General features: G+C 34.5%; 2 protein-coding genes across 3 annotated transcripts in view; one reads left to right on the top strand and one right to left on the bottom strand.

Annotated features, from left to right (window-relative positions):
* Window positions 1-477: 477 nt before the first annotated feature.
* Window positions 478-11062, bottom strand: LOC147078671 (uncharacterized). 2 transcript variants are annotated; one of them, XM_085957564.1, is made up of 6 exons: window positions 10928-11062; window positions 8062-8189; window positions 7378-7493; window positions 4400-5119; window positions 3182-3319; window positions 513-711 (listed from the first exon to the last, which is right to left on the bottom strand). In XM_085957564.1, exons 2-6 carry the CDS (start codon window positions 8111-8113, stop codon window positions 646-648), a joined length of 1092 nt encoding a protein of 363 aa, XP_085813690.1. In that variant the 5' UTR covers window positions 8114-8189; window positions 10928-11062; the 3' UTR covers window positions 513-645. The 2 variants fall into 2 exon arrangements, with proteins under 2 accessions (XP_085813697.1, XP_085813690.1); XM_085957571.1 differs by lacking the exon at window positions 3182-3319 and having other exon boundaries at window positions 478-711.
* Window positions 11063-11578: 516 nt separating this feature from the next.
* Window positions 11579-20708, top strand: part of Trim9 (E3 ubiquitin-protein ligase Trim9) — a 30741-nt gene continuing 21611 nt past the window's right edge. Inside the window, exons 1-4 of the mRNA XM_085960317.1 lie at window positions 11579-12630; window positions 16383-16478; window positions 17618-17851; window positions 19736-19895. Of these exons, the coding sequence (XP_085816443.1) occupies window positions 11914-12630; window positions 16383-16478; window positions 17618-17851; window positions 19736-19895 (1207 nt within the window). The 5' untranslated portion in view covers window positions 11579-11913. The remainder of the gene's footprint in view (window positions 12631-16382; window positions 16479-17617; window positions 17852-19735; window positions 19896-20708) is intronic.

Raw genomic sequence — 20708 nt, 5'->3', positions numbered from 1 at the left:
GTGACGTTCCTAGATAAAATGCCGCCCCTAGGCTACGCCAAAATGCCGCCTCATTTTTTATCATCCGTTCATGAGTCCAATATCTAAGAAATGTGTTGTAATGACTATGGATACATTACTAACAAAACATCAGACTAATTATTCGCAAATCTGCACGTGTCGTTTCTGTTCACCAAGGACGTCGAAGGGCAACGGTAGGAAACTAGATATCGCGAACCTGACAAAACCAGTGAGTTAATTTTTTTAATGAAAAGATATTTTCGTTATTACTAAGTTTAGGTTCTCCTATTTCTATATATTCCAAATGATTTTCTTCGATTTGCCGCCCTTCGAGTAACTGCCGCCCCCAAGCGTCGCTCAATCTGCCTACCCCCACGGGAAGTCACTGATCTTTATGTTTAAATTATGTAAATTCAATATGAAGAATAGTACATTCTGAAATCTTGTGAATTATTTGTTGAATAAAAGAAATAGTTTCACCAGTGGATGGCATTCATAACTAATTTCCTTTTGATATTATATTGTCTTGATGTGTGAAAATAAACTTATATTCTATACATAATTATGCGTTTATTACTTTAAAAACTATAAATTTGCAACATAACATTTTAATTAAGATAATGATATAAATAATAATTGTGCGTATTATTCATCTTTTGCTATTAATTTTAGCCTTTTTGGTCTTTTTCTTGAGCTCACACCTAAAGAATCCTGCAACAGACGGAAAAAACAATTTTAATAAACATGAAGCGAGGCGTCTAATTACAAAAAGCGACAAGTCCACAATTCAATATTTTCGGGAAACAACGTTTTTATGTGTCAAGCTTCAATTATTTGTTTTAACGTGAGATTATTTTTTCTGTTGTATTCTATGTCGGAATTAGAACCAAATGGCAATTTTTTTCAGCCGATAAACTCTTAAATGTAATAAATATAGGCAAAATAAAATTAGACGTAGCTCTACTTGTACCTCACTTCTTAATTTATTCGGCATAAGGCACATATTTCCGTGGCACTGTCATGAGTTTACCAGATGCTACAGCATGGGAGACGCCCTTTTCAATATTGAACGTTCCCTTATTGGTTTTGACTTAAACACGCGCAAAATCAACCAAGCTTTAAATAATATGAAACACGGACTTGGCGCTTTTTATAATAAATCGAGACTTAAAATATCTTTTTTCGTAGGGTTATGTCGCGTTTTGGAATTTATAGATCAATACATATTGTGTAAAATTATACAAAGAATACGTGCGTATTTTTTTCTCGATTTTGACCAAATGTGGACTTATCGCTTTTTGGAATTAGACGCCTCAAGTGTTAGTTAGATAAAAAGCTACATATAAGCATTGATTAGAATTGAGGCAAAAATGTTAGGTTTCTTGAAAAAGTTTTCCACTCGTTATAAGTGACACCTCTTTGATTAGCTCCTGCAAAGAAATTGAGATTAAAAAAACATTCTTCTCAAAAAAGGACAGTGAATTACATTTTTCAGAATTTGATAGGTAAGTATTGCTTTATGAAAGCATTGAAAAATAAACTATTTATCCAATTTGGGTATAAACGTATAATTGGTTAGTTTATTTATCATTAAGGGGGGACGTGCGCCGCGTAGGTCAAAATGAAGCTTTTATGCTATTTTCAAAGCATCATCCTGGACATTCCTTAAACGTTGTAGATAATCTATTTACATAATTTTGAAGCCTTATTATCCTATATATTTATTTTAAACATTTGATGACTGCATAAAGTATTTTTATTACATAAAATAGTATTCTTTTAAACCTCACGCTCTAATGCTTTAGAATATAGTCATATTTCGGTACATCCATGTGCAGTGGTGTTTATATTTTTTAGATTTATTCATTTTTTAACGCATTTACAAAACCATTAGTAAAATTTATGTTAACATTATATAGTGACATATTTACGATAAAAAGTTATATTTTATAATCTTTGTGATCCCAAATTTGACATGAATTAGGCATTTTATTATTCAAAAAATGGGCAAGATTTACACATTTTAAGATAATTCTAAAGATACTGATTATAAGCTATGTCTTTGACCATTCAAATTTAATAAACATTCTACGAATAATGTTTGCTTTTTAATAATTATTGACCTAAGAATAAGGTTTTTTTTTTTTGAAATACGCCATTTCTATTGGCATTTCCCAGTGGCTAAACTACAACATACGGCCGTAGCCATAAATTTACATACGATAAATGAAGTAGGGAGTAAGATCATATTAACGCGCGTGTTTGAACATGTACCAAACCGGAAAAAAAAAATTCGATTAGGTACATGTGACATGTCAAACACTCACGTTAACATGATCTTACTCCCTACTTCATTTATCGTTTGTCAATTTATGGCCACGGCCGTATGTTGTAGCTTAGCCACTGGGAAATGCCAATAGAAATGGCGTATTAGCAAACATTATTCGTAGAATGTTTATCACATTTGAATGGTCAAAGACATAGCTTATAATCAGTATCTTTAAATGTGTAAATCTTGCCCATTTTTTGAATAATAAAATGCATAATTTTTGTCAAATTTGGGATCACAGAGATTATCAATATAATTTTTTATTGTAAATATTTCACTATAATAATGTCGACATAAATTTTACTAATGGTTTTAAAAATTAATAAACATAAAAAATCTTAACACCACTTCACATGGACGTACTGAAATATGACTATATTCTAAAACATTAGAGCGAGAGGTTTAAAAGAATACTATTTTATGTAATAAAAATACTTTATGCAGTCATCAAATGTTTAAAATAAATATAATGGATAATAAGGCTTCAAAATTATGTAAATAGATTATCTACAACGTTTAAGGAATGTCCAGGATTATGCTTTGAAAATAGCATAAAAGCTCCATTTTGACGTACGCTGAGCATGTGGGCCGTTAAACTGGAATAGTGGAGTTTTCCTAGCAAATAAATCTAAGGAGACACGTGTGAACTAGCTACAATTTAAAACAACTTGAAGTTTAATATAATCATTGACCATAGTAGCTCATTATAAAAGTGAATAAATGTATGGAGAAAATCATAAACTAAAATTAATGTCAACGAATGTTTCCTCATTACATCCGAGATCTTGTTATATCCGTGATCGTAATAACCAAGTTCGACTGTATTATCATCATTACTTCTGACGGAATTACCTGATCATCTTCCATATTATCACAGTGGGTATTTTTGACGGCCACAATTTTCTCATGGGTCATAAATTCTCTATGCACCTGTGCAACGACCGTCATCTTGGACGAGGTAATCTCGGGAGAAGACGTCATGTGAACTAGCTACAATTTAAAACAACTTGAAGTTTAATTTAATCATTGACCATAGTAATCTTAATACAGTCGAACTCGGTTATTACGATCACAGATTTAGCAAGATTTCGGATCTAATGAGGAAACATTCGTTGACATTAATTTTAGTTTATGATTTTCTCCATTTGGAATTTTGTCTGGGATTAGCGCTACCATAATTATTGGCCCAAATAGGTATATAACAAACATTTTACTTGGCCCTGCATTCTGAGATATCAAGGTTCAAGTAATGCTGTGCACCGGAAATAGCAAATAAGGGCACTCAAATCTCATCCCTTACCGGGCTAAATCGCTTGATTTTAATTCTCGAATATCAACATTAAATTTTTTGATTGTTAGATGCCATCGATTATAAGAGACACCGGAATAGGAAAAAATGTTATGTCTTATAATCGATACAATACGATAATAATTCAAAGACAGTCGAGCGCGGTTATTACGATCACGGATGTAGCGAGATCTCTGGATAAAACGAGGAAACATTCGTTCACATTTTAGTTTATGATTTTCTCCATACATTTATCCACTTTTACAACGAGCTACTCATCAGATATACCGAGCTAAAATATCCTCAAAAATTTTCTTAAAACTGTTAATGTGTCGATCGTTTAAAAACATTTCGACCCTAAGCAATAAAATCCAACCGGACAGGATGCGGCCAGAATCGGAATACGTTTAAGACACTAGTTAAGTGTCCAAGTACCTACCTAATTGGTGTTTCGCCGACAATATTGAAAAAGTTTCCACGCATATGGTTGAAATTGCATGTTAAAAATCCATGGTTTGTGAAGTCAGTAGGTACCTACCAGCGTTCATTACAATAAACCATTTCTTTTGTAGATTATGAATGCCATACTTGTTTCGGGGAAAAATTCTAATTGTGTATTTTTGTTTGAATTGCGACTTTTTGTGTTATATAACCACTCATTTAAAAATACCTATTCTCTGATATAACGAGTAATGCTTATAACGAGCAAATTTAGTCGGTCCCATCTTCCTCATAATAACTAAGTTCGACTGTATTATCATCATTACTACTGACGGAATTACCTGATCATCTTCCATATTATCACAGTGAGTATTTTTGACGGCCACAATTTTCTCAGGGGTCATAAATTCCCTATGAACCTGTGCAACGACCGTCATCTTGGACGAGGTAATCTCGGGAGAAGACGATAAGTCCCTGATCACTGCATCGTTTGGCTCGGTGCTCTCGACCGTATCATCAGACACCCTCTTATTCCAATTACTACCGGTTACTTTCTTCGACAGCTTCTGTCCATTCTCTTTAGCCACCGCTTCCGCGTCGTCCATGACTGCATCTTTTACGGCGGTAGGGGAGACGGTATCGCGAAACAGACTGGACTTTGCAATAATATATTCTTTACTCGTGTTCATTTTTAGTTTTTTTCTGCATTTCTTCATGACGCTACCGGCCTCTGAATCGGATCCGTCGTCCGTGTAATGCGGGGCAGCTCTTATTACTCTCCCGCTTCTCGTGTGATGCATGCCAGATTTAACGTCAACGAGTTGACTTTGCTTCGATATCTGAATACTAAAGGGGCAATTCCACTCAGCGAATACAATCGACGTCTTCGCTTTGCGGTATCTGCAGATGTTCTGCTGTTCTTTATAGGCGGCCAATACTTGGACTTTTTGTTCCATAGAGAGCTGATCGGGTATCGGGAACAGGCTCCAAGGCATACGGCGCTCCAGAGCGGTTATATATTTCCTCTGCATGCCCTTTTTAAGGGGTTCTGATGCACTTTCCTAAAAAGAAATCATACACTATTACTACAAAAATGAGAGATGCCTGCATGCATTGATATAATATTAGATGGACGCAGTGTGTGAAAAATAATAGCCCCTCGTCAACGACCATGCTTATACAAACTTAGTCTGCCCGAGTCCGTCTTTCACTATCACAAATAAATAGTGAATTTCCCATTTGTCGTGAAAATTTGGTCTTATTTTGGGCACTCATTGTCAAATTATCCTCCTACTGTACAAAGAGCTTACTCCGCAACGGTAAAAAAACTATGCCTCGGTTTTTCTCTATCTCTCACTCCTTTTGCAAGCCGTGAGTGATGGAATAAGAATTAAATGATACGATGAGAGCACACGAACTGCCTCATTATTCTATTTACATTTTCACCAAACTCAACTCAACACAATCAACGTGTTGGACATGCCTGATGTATATGAATGCCTACATACAAGTCATCTAACCTGGCAATGCCATCAATAAAATTTAATAATAGATTGTAAACCATTCACCATAAATCAAAACAATTATTCACACCTGCACTTATACAATACACAACATTCATCTGTTTCTGTAAGTGATCACCATTATAATATTTTTAAAAATGGAATTATTTGTGCTGTCACAGTTCATAGATAATACGCCAAAATATACCAACAGAATAAAGTTATCCAGTCATTCTTTCATAGACTTCCAACTATAATTATAGTAAAATACTATAATTTTAGAGAATTCAAGACGAAAAATGTTCCTCTAGGTACTATAGTTTATTCAGAAATACTACAATTATGTATATGTTACGCCGAATGTGCGAAATTGACTATTACCATATGAAATGGGCAAAATTTTGCCTAAATCATGAAAAATGCAAGCCCATTGCCTTATTCATGAATTAGGCAAATTATCTGCCGAGTGCGCGAATTCGTCAGTAATTTTTCTGCCTAGTTCATGCATTGGGCAAATTAGATAGTGGCGGTGTTTTTTGCAACTAATCAAACTAACCAAATGTGTCAGATGTCATTGATTATATAAAAATATTATTAAAAGGTATTCTCGCGATTTGATTCGTGCTTGGGTATCAATCGTGCAACGTCAGGAACAACAGAATATGAAATTGGAAAATTTCTTAGATTCATTCACCGCAATACATTTAACATAAATAATCATGATATTATAGTACAACAACATTATAAATTTTATACTTATATAGTCTTGATAAAAGATTGAGTTAAATGGTATAAAGTTAACTAGACCAGCGGGTCTATTCTATACACAAGGCTGCTTTCGGTCTGCTATGGCAGCTAAATAGGGTAGGAAAGTATCGAATTATTAACACTTATTGTAACAATTACAATAATTTAGTTATAATAATTGTTACAATAAGTACTATGTTTTAATAGCACCTCTCTTGTCTGTGATACATTTTACACCGAGATAGACAGTTTTGACAGTCCAGTGGATCTATTCTATACTTATCGACCGCTAAAGTGATAAATATTATCAAATTTAGGGTAGGTTTGTATCAAAGTATTAGCACTTATTGTAACAATTACAATAAGTTGTTGCAATTGTTGCAATACGTGCTATATTTTAACAGCAGCAAGAGAGGTGCTGTTAAAATATTGCACTTAGGGCAACAATAACAACAACTTATTGTAATTATTGTTACAATAAGTGCACCATAAAATATATGTGCCAACTAAAAATCAATCAAATCAGACGGTGACTATATAAAATTTAAATTTTCTTCACCATTTTGGGTTGCAGGAGTTCCTGGATACGATTTGAAGCGTCCAAATATCTTAATAATTACTCTTAGAATATTCCTAATCAACATGTCAAATTTCATGGATTAATACAAAAATACTCAATTGAAGAATTGAAAGTCTATAGGGTCTAAGTGGTCGCGCGGCTTGAGCGTTGGACTATCACGCCGTGGGTCTCAGGTTCGAATCCTGGGTTTGGCAAGTATACATATTGTTTTTCAATTTGTGTGTGAGTCAGGGTATAGACCTAATAGGTTGAGCAAGTGGCTGACATCCATTTCTCGTAAAAAACATAATCTGTTAATATAAACCTTCACTATGTGGAGGCCCATATGATCCTATTAGGATCAGACACGGTCGGAAAAAAAGAAAAAAATATGCGTATCTGAGGTGTTTTCAAATTATGTATGTTCAATAAAGAATGTTACGTTCTATGAGTATTACTATGAGTAAAAGATAAGAGATTAAATTATGTAATATAGAGTAAAATTATTTACATTGAGAGTTTCCCTCACAAGCTCCTCTTCGCGTGCAGAGGCTTGTGAATTTTGTATTGCGGCTAGAAGATCTTCCATATCTTTAACACCCATTCCAACTTCGTAAATACCTAATTCTGAAAAAAATCAAAGATAATTAACAATATTACATTACATAACACACTTATACCTCATTATATGGCCACTCCTTACACGGTTTCCACTATCCGTTCCGGCCATCGTTAATTACAGCACAATTTCGAACATTCATATTTTTCACATCGACAAATAATATTGTGCCCGTAAAAATATATGTATCACCACCATCATACACAGCTGCATAAAGGCCTCCCCTAGCTCCCTCCACTCACCTAAGTTCTTAGTTGTCCACTTTGGTAATTTTAAATATTTTATGGATAGTAGACTATTGTTTATCTAATATCTTTTACTGTTTGCTTTGGGGAGGGTTTAATTGAATTTTAAAAACTAACCAATACCATGTGCAAATTGTATTCTTAATTCAATGAAAACAAATAAGCACCTATGACAGACAAACTTTAATGTGCACTATTTATATCAGATCTCCACAGCCTACCTCCACCCTTCGCCACTGCTTTATGGTGGAGCTTCAACATTCATATGAATTATAATCTCCTGAGACTTACTCACTGGTTACACCATTTTCAAATTATAGGGCCAACTTACCAGTTAATGTGTTTCGCATCTTGTCTATGTTTGCTGCAGAGACTTTAGACATCTTTTGAGATTGATCCTCTCCTCCTTGATTTATGGTGTTTAACGTATGCACCTGAAAATCATTTGACTTCAAAGATCTGTAAAAGAATCAAAATCTTATTGTTAACAACGCAGAAGCCCATTCCAATGATGTACGAAAAAATGTCTAAAATCTTGTTAATAATTATTAACCGGTTCTATGCCTTCAGCAAGTTTTCTCGCTCTATGAGGCCGTGATTGACTGGCCACACATACAAATTTCGCGAGTTATCTTGTCAGTCTTTAAACTCAAATTACTAGCCACTATCGATTGATTTGCATAATCTAAAAAATTAAACACACAGTGACATCTGTGTGTCAGATAATGCCATAGTAATATCGTGAGACATAGAAAAGGTTAAAAACATTATGCTGGCATCTGTGTATAATACAGGAACATAACAAAAAATGTAAAACAACAGGAAAAGATTGTCTAAAGTCCCCCTATAAAGCTACCTAATCTAAGAAACCTTCATGAAATCACAAAAGCAGAGTCGCAAATCTACTTTCAAAATCGCAGCTGCCATCAGCTACTTTTACTTTGCAAACCCATGGACACTTGGAGAGAAAAAACAAATCTGTTTTTCTGAAGTGTCGATTGTGTACCAGAAAAAAAATCGTAAGGAAACTACTTAGGTCCGGACAGTTACAAGAATGGCATGAGAGTATGTAAATATTATTTGTTTTGAACTACTGTATAAATAAGTTTTATTTTCCATTTCCATTACCTGGACCACAACTCATTAGTGAATTATTAATAAAAATGGTATAATAGCCCGTTTACATGTACGTGCATTGATTTACTGCTGGTAGTACGTTTTATCGCAACCGAAATAATAAAATGTATGTGTAAAGATGTATTATTCAATTATTGTAATAACTGCACTGCAGTGCACACGTGTCAGGTTGGTGGTGTGGCGTGTTACACGAGAAGTGAACTTAATGTGGTTCTAATACATTTTGCTAAATAAAACTATTCGTTTTCAGCTCAAAATATGCTACGGGATGGGAGCATGACTGATAACATTATAAATAACAATTAAAACAACATTTGACACTTTTTTCTCATTATGTCTGCTTCTAGCATTCCAAACTATGTAAATCAAATCGATGGAAATCGTAGAATTAAAATTTATGGTACAAGTTGGTTTAGGGGAAGCCAGGCGGGAACCGTGCTAATTTTCATAGCCGATTTTGGCAAAATTCATGAATTCAAGAATGAAAACCTAACCTAACCTAACAAATAATCCAGTATATCAGCTATTTTCAAAATTTGTTTATCGCTGGCTTCCCTTAAACCGACAAGAACCAAACTTATATATTTCATAATAGGTATTTACGTTTTACGTGTTATATCAGAAATCCATATTTGTCCAAATGTATTATTATTTTATTATTCTTGTCACCGCCTATTTTGAAGTTTAACTTCTTCTGTGTATGCCCCCTGCACGCATTTTTTGAAAGCGCCATGATACGAAATAGTTTGGAAGCCTCTGATATCTATATATATAAAAATGAATGTTTGTTTGTCCCGTATGCGTTCCTATACCATTCATCCGATTGCTATGAAACTTTGTTGAGTTGTTGTGCGCACGCCCGCGGAGGTTTCTGAATTAGTGCAACCATCTTCTTCTTCTTCTATTCGTATACGTTCCTATACCATTCATCCGATTGTTATGAAACTTTGGTCAGTTGTTGTACGCACGCCCGCGAAGGTTTCTGAATTAGTATAACTATCTTCTTTTTCTTCTATTCGTATGCGTTCCTATACCAAATTTGGAAAATCCATGCTTCTCACATGGACAGCTGTATGTGGTCTGCTTACGCGTTGGAAAACCTTCTGATTTATTTGTGTATGCACCAGACGGAAAAACAAAAGATATTGTGTATCCAAAAGCACTTCAATAAACAGAATTAAAACAAAAACACTTTATTTCTTTCGAGTGGCATTGCAACGCATGCCGGGTACTCGCTAGTAAATAATAAAAATAAGTATACCCAACCATGATGGTGAGAAAGATAAGTACTTAGTTGTATCTAATGTTTTAGTACCACTTTAGTATTGAAGATAACAGAAAGTTTAACGTATAGTTTTGTGGCTATAGTCATTTAAGACCTGAAAATAAACCAATACCCAAACAACCTAACTACCTACTGTAACCTATAAAAAAAGTAGATTGTTTTTTTTTTTTTTTTAATAAATTTATTATTTCAAACCGTTTATCAATTTTTATCACCTATAGGATAATTAAATAAGGTAAATTGAAAAAAAAAAGGTAATTGTGCCGCAGAGGTGGACACAAGGTTTTATATTTTTTTTTATGAAAACAGTTTATTCCATGTAGACAATTATAATAAATACCTTTTTCTGTCGGCGCATCGGCTTTTCGATTCAGTAATCGTTAATTGAAAATTTGAAATTTTCAAACATTTTGATACACTATTATCACAAACTAAGATTATAAGATATGAGGTAATAACATTAGGTTGGGGTAGGTTAGGTTAGGTTAGGTTAGGTTAGGTTAGGTTAGGTTAGGTTAGGTTAGGTTAGGTTAGGTTAGGTTAGGTTTGGTTTGGTCTAAAAAGAAAGTTGTAAAATCTCATGTCCACCTCTGCGGCACATTTACCAAAATAAAATAGGGTAAATTATATACTTAGCTTGAAAATTTACAAATTACAACAATATACACAGTGTTATAATCATTCATAGATGTTAACTTTTCTACGCGTTTTCCTTGTGCCGGGTGTTGGTATAGTATCACAAATTTGTGTATGAATAAATGACGATGATGCTTACCCTAATAATTAAATCCGTGGATATTCAGAAAACACGATGTAAAATTACGAATCCATTGCACCGAAGTGGCTAAAATGAAAATGAAAAAACTTTCTTTCGATCTGTCATCCACTGGGCGCTACAGAAACACAGTACAGAACATAAACATTGCTTTTTTTTAAACTTAGTGATGCCACTTTAAAAATATTCACACATAGTTTACCTTTATAATATGAAAATACGATAGTCGAAATTATTTAATTTTATGACTATAGTTTTATACTGTACCTACGTAAAATATGTTCGTGAATTTTTTAAATTTCATTTTTAATAGATAATTTACATTCAATTTCATTAGTAGGTAGTTGATCAATGTTTCATATAAAATCACAATAAATATTAAAAATACAATAAGTACGAAAATATGATGTTCAAAATAATTAGGTATATGAACTTTCATTGATAAACGTCAGTTAATAACCGATCAAACACTGCTATAAATAAACCATCTTTGCATAATAATATTTTTCTAGTTCAATCTATTTTTAGAATGTTGGGCAATAATAGTAGGTAGATGCTTATGCAAAGATACATCGTTTGGCAGAAAATTTGGGGCTGGCAATATTGAAATTCAATTTGAGTAAAAATTTATTCGTGCTGTTTGACGGCGAGGGTCGCTGACCCGCCCTTTGTGATTTATGTTTTGTGTAGCTATTAAGATAATTTTAATTACTCAAACTCCGACATTTAGATTTTTGTAAAGCGTACTTATATATTTTATAATACACGACCATTCAATCCCTCCATTTATAATCCGTCGCGCAGCTTTTGATACTATTTTGAATCTCTGCTCGTGTAGTATTATTGTGTGTTTACAGTGTTACGATAGTAAAGTGATGTTATAGTAAAACCATTCCATAATCTATAAGATGTAGAAACGGCGTTGTAAGTTACAAAAATAAAGTGTGTCAGAATGTCCGCTGCGAATTAGTGCGTAATCTTTCGAAATGGAAGAAGAATTACGGTGTTTTGCGTGTAAACATTTTTTCGAGAAACCAGTTCTTTTGCCCTGCGGTCACGCGTTATGTTTGACGTGCGCCCTCGGATTGCAGCAACCGGTGTCCGGGAGCGAGGCCGACAGCGTCGCGTCCTCCAGCTCAGGAGACTACCAAGAGGCCGATAAGGTCTCCATCCTGAGCGAAACGGACAGCGGGGTGGTTTGCAGCTCTCGGCCGAGCAGCTACGTCGGATCGACCGTCAACGGGGTAGTTTTTCCTCCGACGGCATTGTTCCTAGCGTGCCCCATGTGCCAGAAACCGGTATATTTCGACGAGAATGGGGCGAATAATCTTCCGAAGTACCGTGTTATGCTAACTATAATTGATAAATTCGGCGAATCGTGCGGTAAAAATGAGTCCGCACAGAACTGTCAAATGTGCGAAGGCGATCCTCCGAATGTTGCAAGTGTGCATTGTGAACAGTGTGCAATTTTATACTGCGAGGGCTGTAGGGAGGCTTGTCATCCCTCCAGAGGACCGCTTTCCAGACATACGCTCAGTCCTGCTAAGAGAAGGGGCTCCACTGCGACTTGCGCTGAACATAATGGAGCCCCTCTCGTTGCCCATTGCACGCCATGTCGACAACCAGCATGCTCCCGTTGTCTGCAAGAACGACACGTTGCCCATGATGTACAGCAGCTAGCAGTGGCCTGCAAAACTCAAAAGGTATACACATCAAAATCTAGTCACCAATATGCCCAAAAAAGGGGGTGTGATGCATAATTTCATGTCATATGGGCCTCCGTATACTTAATTGAGGTTATAGGTATTTTGTTAATATTTGGGTCACCATATTGTGTTCTTCATTCACTTTCACATTTCAAAGGCATCAATTGCCTTCCACCTCCTTGCCTTTAGGGTCCATGACTCGACCCCATATAAAAATATAAAGAACACTAATGTTTGCACAAGCATCATTTTTATGGCAGTTGAAATTCCCCGATCCTTCCATACAGTGAGCAAACATGTCATCGCATTTTTCGCAATCTGTGTGAACCTTCTTAAGTCTGCTTCACATCCCCCTTTTCCACTAATGGTCGATCCCAGATAATATACCTACAAACTTGTCAACTGTTTCTAGGTTTTGGAGTATACTTATTACTGGTAGAATTAGCCCGATTCTTTACTACCTGTTATTTAGATACATCATATTCATTGACTTCTACCTTCATGATTGTGTACTTCCTTGTAAAATTTCAACTTTGTCACAACAATATATTTATTTTGAGCAGTCTACATATTCATACACCTAACATTATTACTTTAGCACACTCCCTCAAATATCTGTTAAAAGTGGTTTTTAACTCAAATACCAACAAAGGAAATGTGTCTTAAGCATCAATGACATTGAGCTACTTTACAAGCTGCTTGTTGGCGAATTTAAAACCGTGCGAGTCTCAAATGATGACTCAAAACTTTCCACTTGCTCAGGGCGTAGTTCGTTTTTTTACCGGGAGGTCGCCACTATCGCTCTACTGCATGTCAACTTTTCTCGGTAGATTGTTTACAATCTGCTTGTTAGCTTGTTCGATGATGACACTGGGCGAGTTTATAAGCAGATTGTAAATTCGCCACCAAGCAGCTTGTAAAGTAGCTCAATGTCATCGACCCATTATAGATTTTTTATTTTGTTAGTAACCATGGTAACGAGGAACCTCTCGCAAAAAAGGAGAAGTTTTTATATTTTTGACAGAAAATATGACGTAGTTGGAGCTATGCCGAGCAAGAGAAGTTGATAGAATAGGCTTCATGTAATTCATGGGTGGCCAACCTTTTCAGCAGCCGGGCCAGATTTAAAAAATGAGATTTCTTACCGGGCCGCACAACCTATTTTTTTTTACTTATTTCCTACCGGGCCGCGTGTTGGCCACCCATGATGTAATTCGTGCACACTAGAAGAAACCGCAATCTGCGCAAGTTCAAAGATAAATAAAATTGTTCCACTATACCTAATAATTAATCCTGAACATTTTGAGTCTTCAATATAGGCAGGTTTTGATATTTAAATGTTAATAAACCATTCCTTCGAAGAAATTCAATAGTGAATTTTCTTCAGTGTCAGCTTTTGACCCAAATAATTATTGCTATTGGACTTGTACAGAACAAAAAATAAATTAATTTGAAAGGCAGCTGCAACTGTTCTTGTATGCTTATTGTATTTTAATTTCTTTTTCTTGGAATTAAGTAAGTAAAATTAACTTTCCACCAGTTTGGCACCTGGCCAAACCTTCAGCATCACTTTTATATTATTTCCTGTAGTAAATCACAATGGTGACATACCTACATGCATACCCAATGAATGTTTGATATCATTATTAAAGAAAATAATATATTCATTGCCATCGTCTATGGCTCGTGTTGATGCCCTGATGACTGAAGGACTCCACTGACTCTTTCACTCATCTTTTCAGTGCCATGTCTTTTTCCCAAACTCAATCAATTCAACATGTTTTATGGTGGCCATGTAAATTTATATAATATATTACCCAATTACCTACATTGACATCCAATTTTATTGTTGTCTCATATACACATACAACCATTTTAGCAAAGGCCTTCATTTCTTTCCAAAACGAATATGTACATGCATTATGCACAATATCCAATAAAAATTGCTTTTGGAACAAGGCCTACCACGATTTCTCCTGATGTCTCACCAGGCCTATCCACCTTTATTACCGTCGAGTAGACACTACCTATCAAGATGTGACGAAAACATGCCATTTTACACTGTCTCACCACAGACAGTAACCCTTTTTCCCGGGTCTTATTAAGACTGTATATTAGTCACAAAGTGGTCTGGCGATGCAAACATACACAATTTGATACCTTAATATTGAATTTTCATTAACTAAATAGAATCGTATTGTGGTTTTCCGCTACTATTTTCGTGCTGTAATAAATAAATATTGGATTGATTTATTTTCCAAGGGTAAGAATCTAGTTTATAATGACTACCTGTCGCGGAATTAACGACATGCCATTTAGAGAGTCGTCCCATGTCTGAAGAATTTGACCTGACACTATATGACAGACATCTGACAGAGTGGTATTTTAATTCTAAATAGTCCCAGTATAATTATGCAATAATTTATATTTAGTTATCAAATTTCAAAGAAAATCAAAAAACAAAATAGATTATCAATGGTTACGTAAATATGATATTATGACAGGTATAAAAAACAAAATAAGCCATTACCTGAGTCTATTAATAATACAGTGGATTAGGTTTACGAAAACGTACGCGATTCATCTGTGTCTCATATAGCACATGATAATTGTAATTTAATTATTGTATTGGACCAAAACTCATCTTTGCCATACAGCTGTTATAATCAATTCAGAAGTGCCCATGATGAATTAATAAAAAATCAATTTTTAATATATTTTTTGAATTATTTACTCAACTCAACTCAACATTCACAAAATTTATTTATTTATTGATATATAATTTTACTCATAAATAATACTTACATAAATATAGCCTCAAATCTTGATACACAATCTTTACTATGAAAGATATATATACACTCCCATATAAATAATGTTTTATAAATATAAATTAACAGTGTAGAATGTTAGTCTTTAGAAATTTGTTTATAAACATATACCTATATTTATATGTCACAATATTGGTTATGTTTACAACACATGCTGTTTACTTGGTTGTATTGAATGACTAACTAAATGATACTATGCGCATGTACCCCTGAGACCAAAATGAATTTAATCATAATAATAAATTGTGTTACATCGGCGCGCTCAACTTCGTCACACGCCAAAAATACACTCTGATCTGTTTTCCCAAACGCACCAAAAGAAGTATAACTTCAAATACCTTTATTTTAACTTTTGATGTTTTGTTTGTGTTGAGTTAAAAATAACCCAAGAAAAATACTTTATATTCACATAAACATAAGTACCTATATTACTTATATCTTTTGATAGAATCATATATTGGTTTATTGATATTATGAAAACAAGTATCTCGAAATTAAAGATTTAAGTAAATGGGGATTAAAAAAAAACACTTTATTAATATACTAAATAACAAAACATAAAATAGAAGTAATTAAACTTTACAAGAATATGAAAAAATCATTCATTTTGTTCTGCATCGCAAAATAGAATCTGGTCTACCCTGCTTGGCCTGTGTGTGATGTCTCGGTTTACTTTTGTTTCACTCGCGCTCCTCACTTTATCGATTAAAGATTGTACGCTCATGATTCCATTCAATAGACGATTCCTGGCGTGTGGTCATGTCAAAACAAGTGTGGGATAAAAAATATTATTAAAAATCGATCATGATAATATCTAACGAATTCGCACTCACCGTAGTGGCAATGAATGAGGGTCAACTATACCGACAATGAAATTTTCAGCTTTGCTTAATAAATTCATTATAACTTTTTTTTCAGACTGAACTTTCTCATAACCTGCAGCTGCTATCTGAAAAAGCTCTCGCCATGACTGATTATATACAGAGAGTGAAAAATCTTGCCGATAAAGTCAATGTAAGTTTATAAGTTAGTTAGTATTATTCTGCTATTTACTAAAGTACAGTTAACCATTTCGTATATCTGAATTCCTCCTTTAACAGTGAAAATAACATTGAAAATTTAATAAAGAGAAGAAATTATTGCATAGGCAACATGCATTCTGAATAGAATACTTATTTAACCAATGGATAAGCCCACATATTTGAAAAAATATTACTATGCATTAAGTCCCTAGTTAGGCTAACTTAATAGTGACATCTTTGCATTTAGCCATCAATATCATTCATTATTAATATTTTTATTTTCTTCTATGGTGTTAAATGTATTTGTATAGTTGTATTAAATACAATAGAACACAATACATATTATATAGTACTACTTAATTCCATTCATTTTGGATTCTGCTTTAAAGGGACATCGGAATAAATAGGACAAAACTGATTATTATTACTATCACATCATGTCAATGATCACTGACATACATACATATTATGTACATAACATTAATGTTGATACCATCAAGTAAATTACTTTAGTAATAATAACTAAATACATAGTTTGTAAATATTTTTCACCAATCATGTTATTCATTTCCTGTATAATGCTTTCCATACAATCCATGGCCATTAATAATGTTAATGGCTTTTCGAAAGATTACTTTAACCCGTTTTTATCTATGCAATGCAAATATTTTATCGCAATACCAAGTTTTATTATTATTTACTTATCTAACTTAACCCATTAACAGTCGTTAAATATTAATTCAATATTTCAATGTGGTATGGTTAAATACACCAACAATACTGGCCCTCCAGTTACACTCTGGACCCTTTGTTTACTACAATATTTCGTCACTGTTCTGGCAGAAGACACTAATTCGAAAAAATGACATATTGAGTTAGTTATACCAAATTGTTCCTTATTTCAAACTTTACCGTCTGGAAACCTTCTTAATAAATAAACAGTCTTTATTTTAAAGTCATCCTTTTTACGATTACTTAATAAACTCACATGATAGACCATTTCAAACATTTTAACAACTTCAAAGTCAAATTACTCAAAACTATTATTCTCAAGTTAGTGTGTTCTGCCAGAACAGAGACGATTTGTAAATGATGCTAAATGGATTGCACTAAGATTTATACTTTTTACAGGACTCTTGTACCGAATTTGAAAGCATCGTAACGGAACAGTGCGACTCACTCATCGAAGCCATCAGGCAACGGCGGGATGTGCTCTTGGACTCGATAAGAAATGACAGAGACAGCCGAGTGAAAGCCTTGAGAGAGCAAGCGGGCGCCTGCACCAGACGTCTTCAGAGCGCAACCGGATTACTGCAGTTCTGCATCGAAGCCCTGAAGGAGACCGACAGTGCCGCGTTTCTTCAGGTTCGATTTACCTTATCTTATCTGTGATGATGAGCTTGTGTTAGGCATTTATCTCAGTTCCAGCATTAAATTATTACATTACCTTTGGGATATGATGTGATTGATTTATATTGCAAAATACGCATTGCCAAACTGATTGTAGAACCACCTATTGATGCGTGGGTCGTATGTTTGAATTCCACAGCTGGGTCAAACTCATGTGTCGTTTTTTCAATTATTTTAGCGCATTGGGTAAAATACATCTGTTCATTAGTACATATCGATGATTTGTATGTTTTGAGAAAATCAAATTTGAATGATTTCAATCGAATAAAAATTAAATGAGAATGAAATGAATATTTTATGTATTTGAATGAGATATTTTTTTAAATACGCTATTTGGACGTACTATATTTTTACAGTTATGTGTAAATTATACGTATGCCGTTCGCTGTAACACAGTTCACTGTGAACTGTCGTACCGATGACTGTATAGCATTGAGAACAATGACGTGTTGTCTGTAGAGCATTTCACGAGCATCTACTTGCTAACCTACTTTTGAAGCATTCGGAATTCTATATAAATATATCATACAATATGATTGTATTTCTTATTTACTTACTTTCCTATTTTCTTCTTTCTTTCCTTTGTATTCTGTTGGTTTTCGGTTATGTGGAATACAGCGGCAAACACATTTTGAAAATAGCCGATATACTGGATTATTTGTTAGGTTAACCTAACCTAAACTAACCCAAACTAACAAATAATCCAGGGTAATAGGGTATTTTCAAAATGTGTTTGCCGCTGTTTTCCACATAGCCGACTAGAAGCGTACAATTTTCCGAACTCATATTTTTACAGCATAAAGGTAAAATGTACGATTCCTGTGCCACCTATCTTTTCGATGACAAAATACTAATAAATAATAGATATTATACCACATTAATTTTATACTAACTCTGATTAGTTGTCGCACGCAAGACTGGTACCATCTTCATTTCCATGTTGATGGTACTCCGGTTTAAAAAGCGTGCAAGAGAAACGAAAGCGGGAGGAATTCGCTAGCACCGCCTTATTATACGTTGGCGGGGTTTGATAGTAGACCTCTCGACATGCTTTAATAGTCACAATAAAATCTAGTTTCATACAAATCCGCTCATTTAGAAGTCCATTAGTCAAGAAGTTGAATAATTGTAATGCCGTCTTGTTCGCTGTGTTATTAAATAAAACCCATACCTATTAGACGCTTAATTTTTTAAAGACTTCATAAATGTTACTTTTTTACGCTTATTTTTACTATTTTATATTTTATGTAAGAATTCTAAATATGTGCACTAATATCCCTTGCTTTACGACCAAGATACGTACAGATACAGGCGTAGAAACTTATCTGTAGAATGGCCAAAAATGGAACTACGAACTACCATAGGACGCCATTTTGAAAATATCGTTCTAATGTCAGATTTTGTCCAGTTACGAGTCTTGATTGGGTAGTTTTTGACAGTGGCTCCCCCATCCCATTCTTCAGATAAGTTTGTCAATTCCCCCAAATATCTTAACCACGAGCCGCCACTGTCCATACATATATTTTTACAAACGGCTTAATAGTAAAGTATGGACACAATCACAACTGTATTAGTGAAAGGTTAAGTGACTAATAGACATTCATTTTTATTACACGTTACAATAAGTGCTAATACTTCGACACAAACCTACCCTAGATAGCTGCCGTAGCAGCCGAAAGCAGTCTTGAGTTATAATATAACTTTACATAAAAATGGCTAAAAAACGAATGAATTGTCTTAGAGCAAGAAATTTTGTCCATTATCACTTCCTTCATCGAGCTCCAGATTCAATATGATTTTTTTTAATCGACTCTCACTGTAATAATGTTATTCTTGTAGGTTGGCTCCCTGCTGGCTGGCCGGGCAGCGAGTGTGGGCGTGGATTGCGCCCGTACGCTCCAAGGAGCCCCTCGTCCACCCCCCGCGCGCCCTGATCTCACCCTCGACGACCGTCCATTGCTCGCCTCCATTCAACATCTTAATTTCATACAAATGAAACGTAAGTATATTAGCTTGTTGTTGCGGAATACATGTAGTTTTATATTTCCTTATGGTAACAAATATATTATTAATACTGACAAATGTAACATTATATTCTCCGTGGTTTCTCTTCGTAAAATCAATAAACCGCTGAGTTTGGTTTCACAAATTCAGAAGTACCTTTTGTGGTTATTGTACAGTGACGAATCAAAGATGTTGAAGAAAAATCACTACAAATTTGGGGAGACAAAAGAAAATTGACTTTTAAACATTGTATGAGAACTCCTTTGTTACTGTGTGGAATTTAATACTAACGCAGCATGTGGTATTCGAATATTCACTCACTCATTCTGACGTCGCATACAGTTCCGCCCAGGTGGCTCCCACTACAGTGCGCGGAAACATTATGACACTGGAGGCTGAGAAGAGGTCACCTATTCAGCTATATAAAGCACTGCTCGACCTTCAGTTATCATTGAATTCAGCTCAGTCTAGTATCTAGCTCGCCTAGTTCAATACATTAGCCTTGCGCAAACTTCTCACTATGGATACGCTGTATTCAGTAAGCCCTATCAGAGTCGAGCAAGCTAGCTAATTGAGCTAAGTACCTGATCAAAAACTTTATATTAATTGTCATTGTAAACTTTAATCACAATCTGTGACTTCTCAATATAAATAAGGAACGAGTGAATAAAATCTACCAGTACTCCTTATAGTAAGTACTTACCTAATTCTCATGCACGCTTGTATGCATTATTGATCAAATGTTTTTTTAAATTTTTCACTTACTTTATTTTACTTGTCTCTCTTTTCTCTTTGCACACTTTATTGC

The sequence above is a fragment of the Rhyacophila brunnea genome, unplaced genomic scaffold (genome assembly GCF_057557595.1).
Source record: "Rhyacophila brunnea isolate RB1 unplaced genomic scaffold, BYU_Rbru_1.0 scaffold_11, whole genome shotgun sequence".
NCBI lineage: Eukaryota > Metazoa > Arthropoda > Insecta > Trichoptera > Rhyacophilidae > Rhyacophila > Rhyacophila brunnea.
The sequence above is the reverse complement of the archived record's forward strand: the minus strand, read 5'-3'. Positions and strand labels throughout refer to the sequence as shown.

Bases quoted from the DNA above. Each gene is read 5' to 3' on its own strand.
- LOC147078671 (XM_085957564.1), bottom strand. From the start codon at position 8,113: ATGTCTAAAGTCTCTGCAGCAAACATAGACAAGATGCGAAACACATTA. The intron at 7,494-8,061 runs GTAAGTTGGCCC...GATTTTTTTCAG, and splicing joins GATGCGAAACACATTAACTG to AATTAGGTATTTACGAAGTT. The intron at 5,120-7,377 runs GTAAATAATTTT...ATTTCTTTTTAG, and splicing joins TTGTGAGGGAAACTCTCAAT to GAAAGTGCATCAGAACCCCT.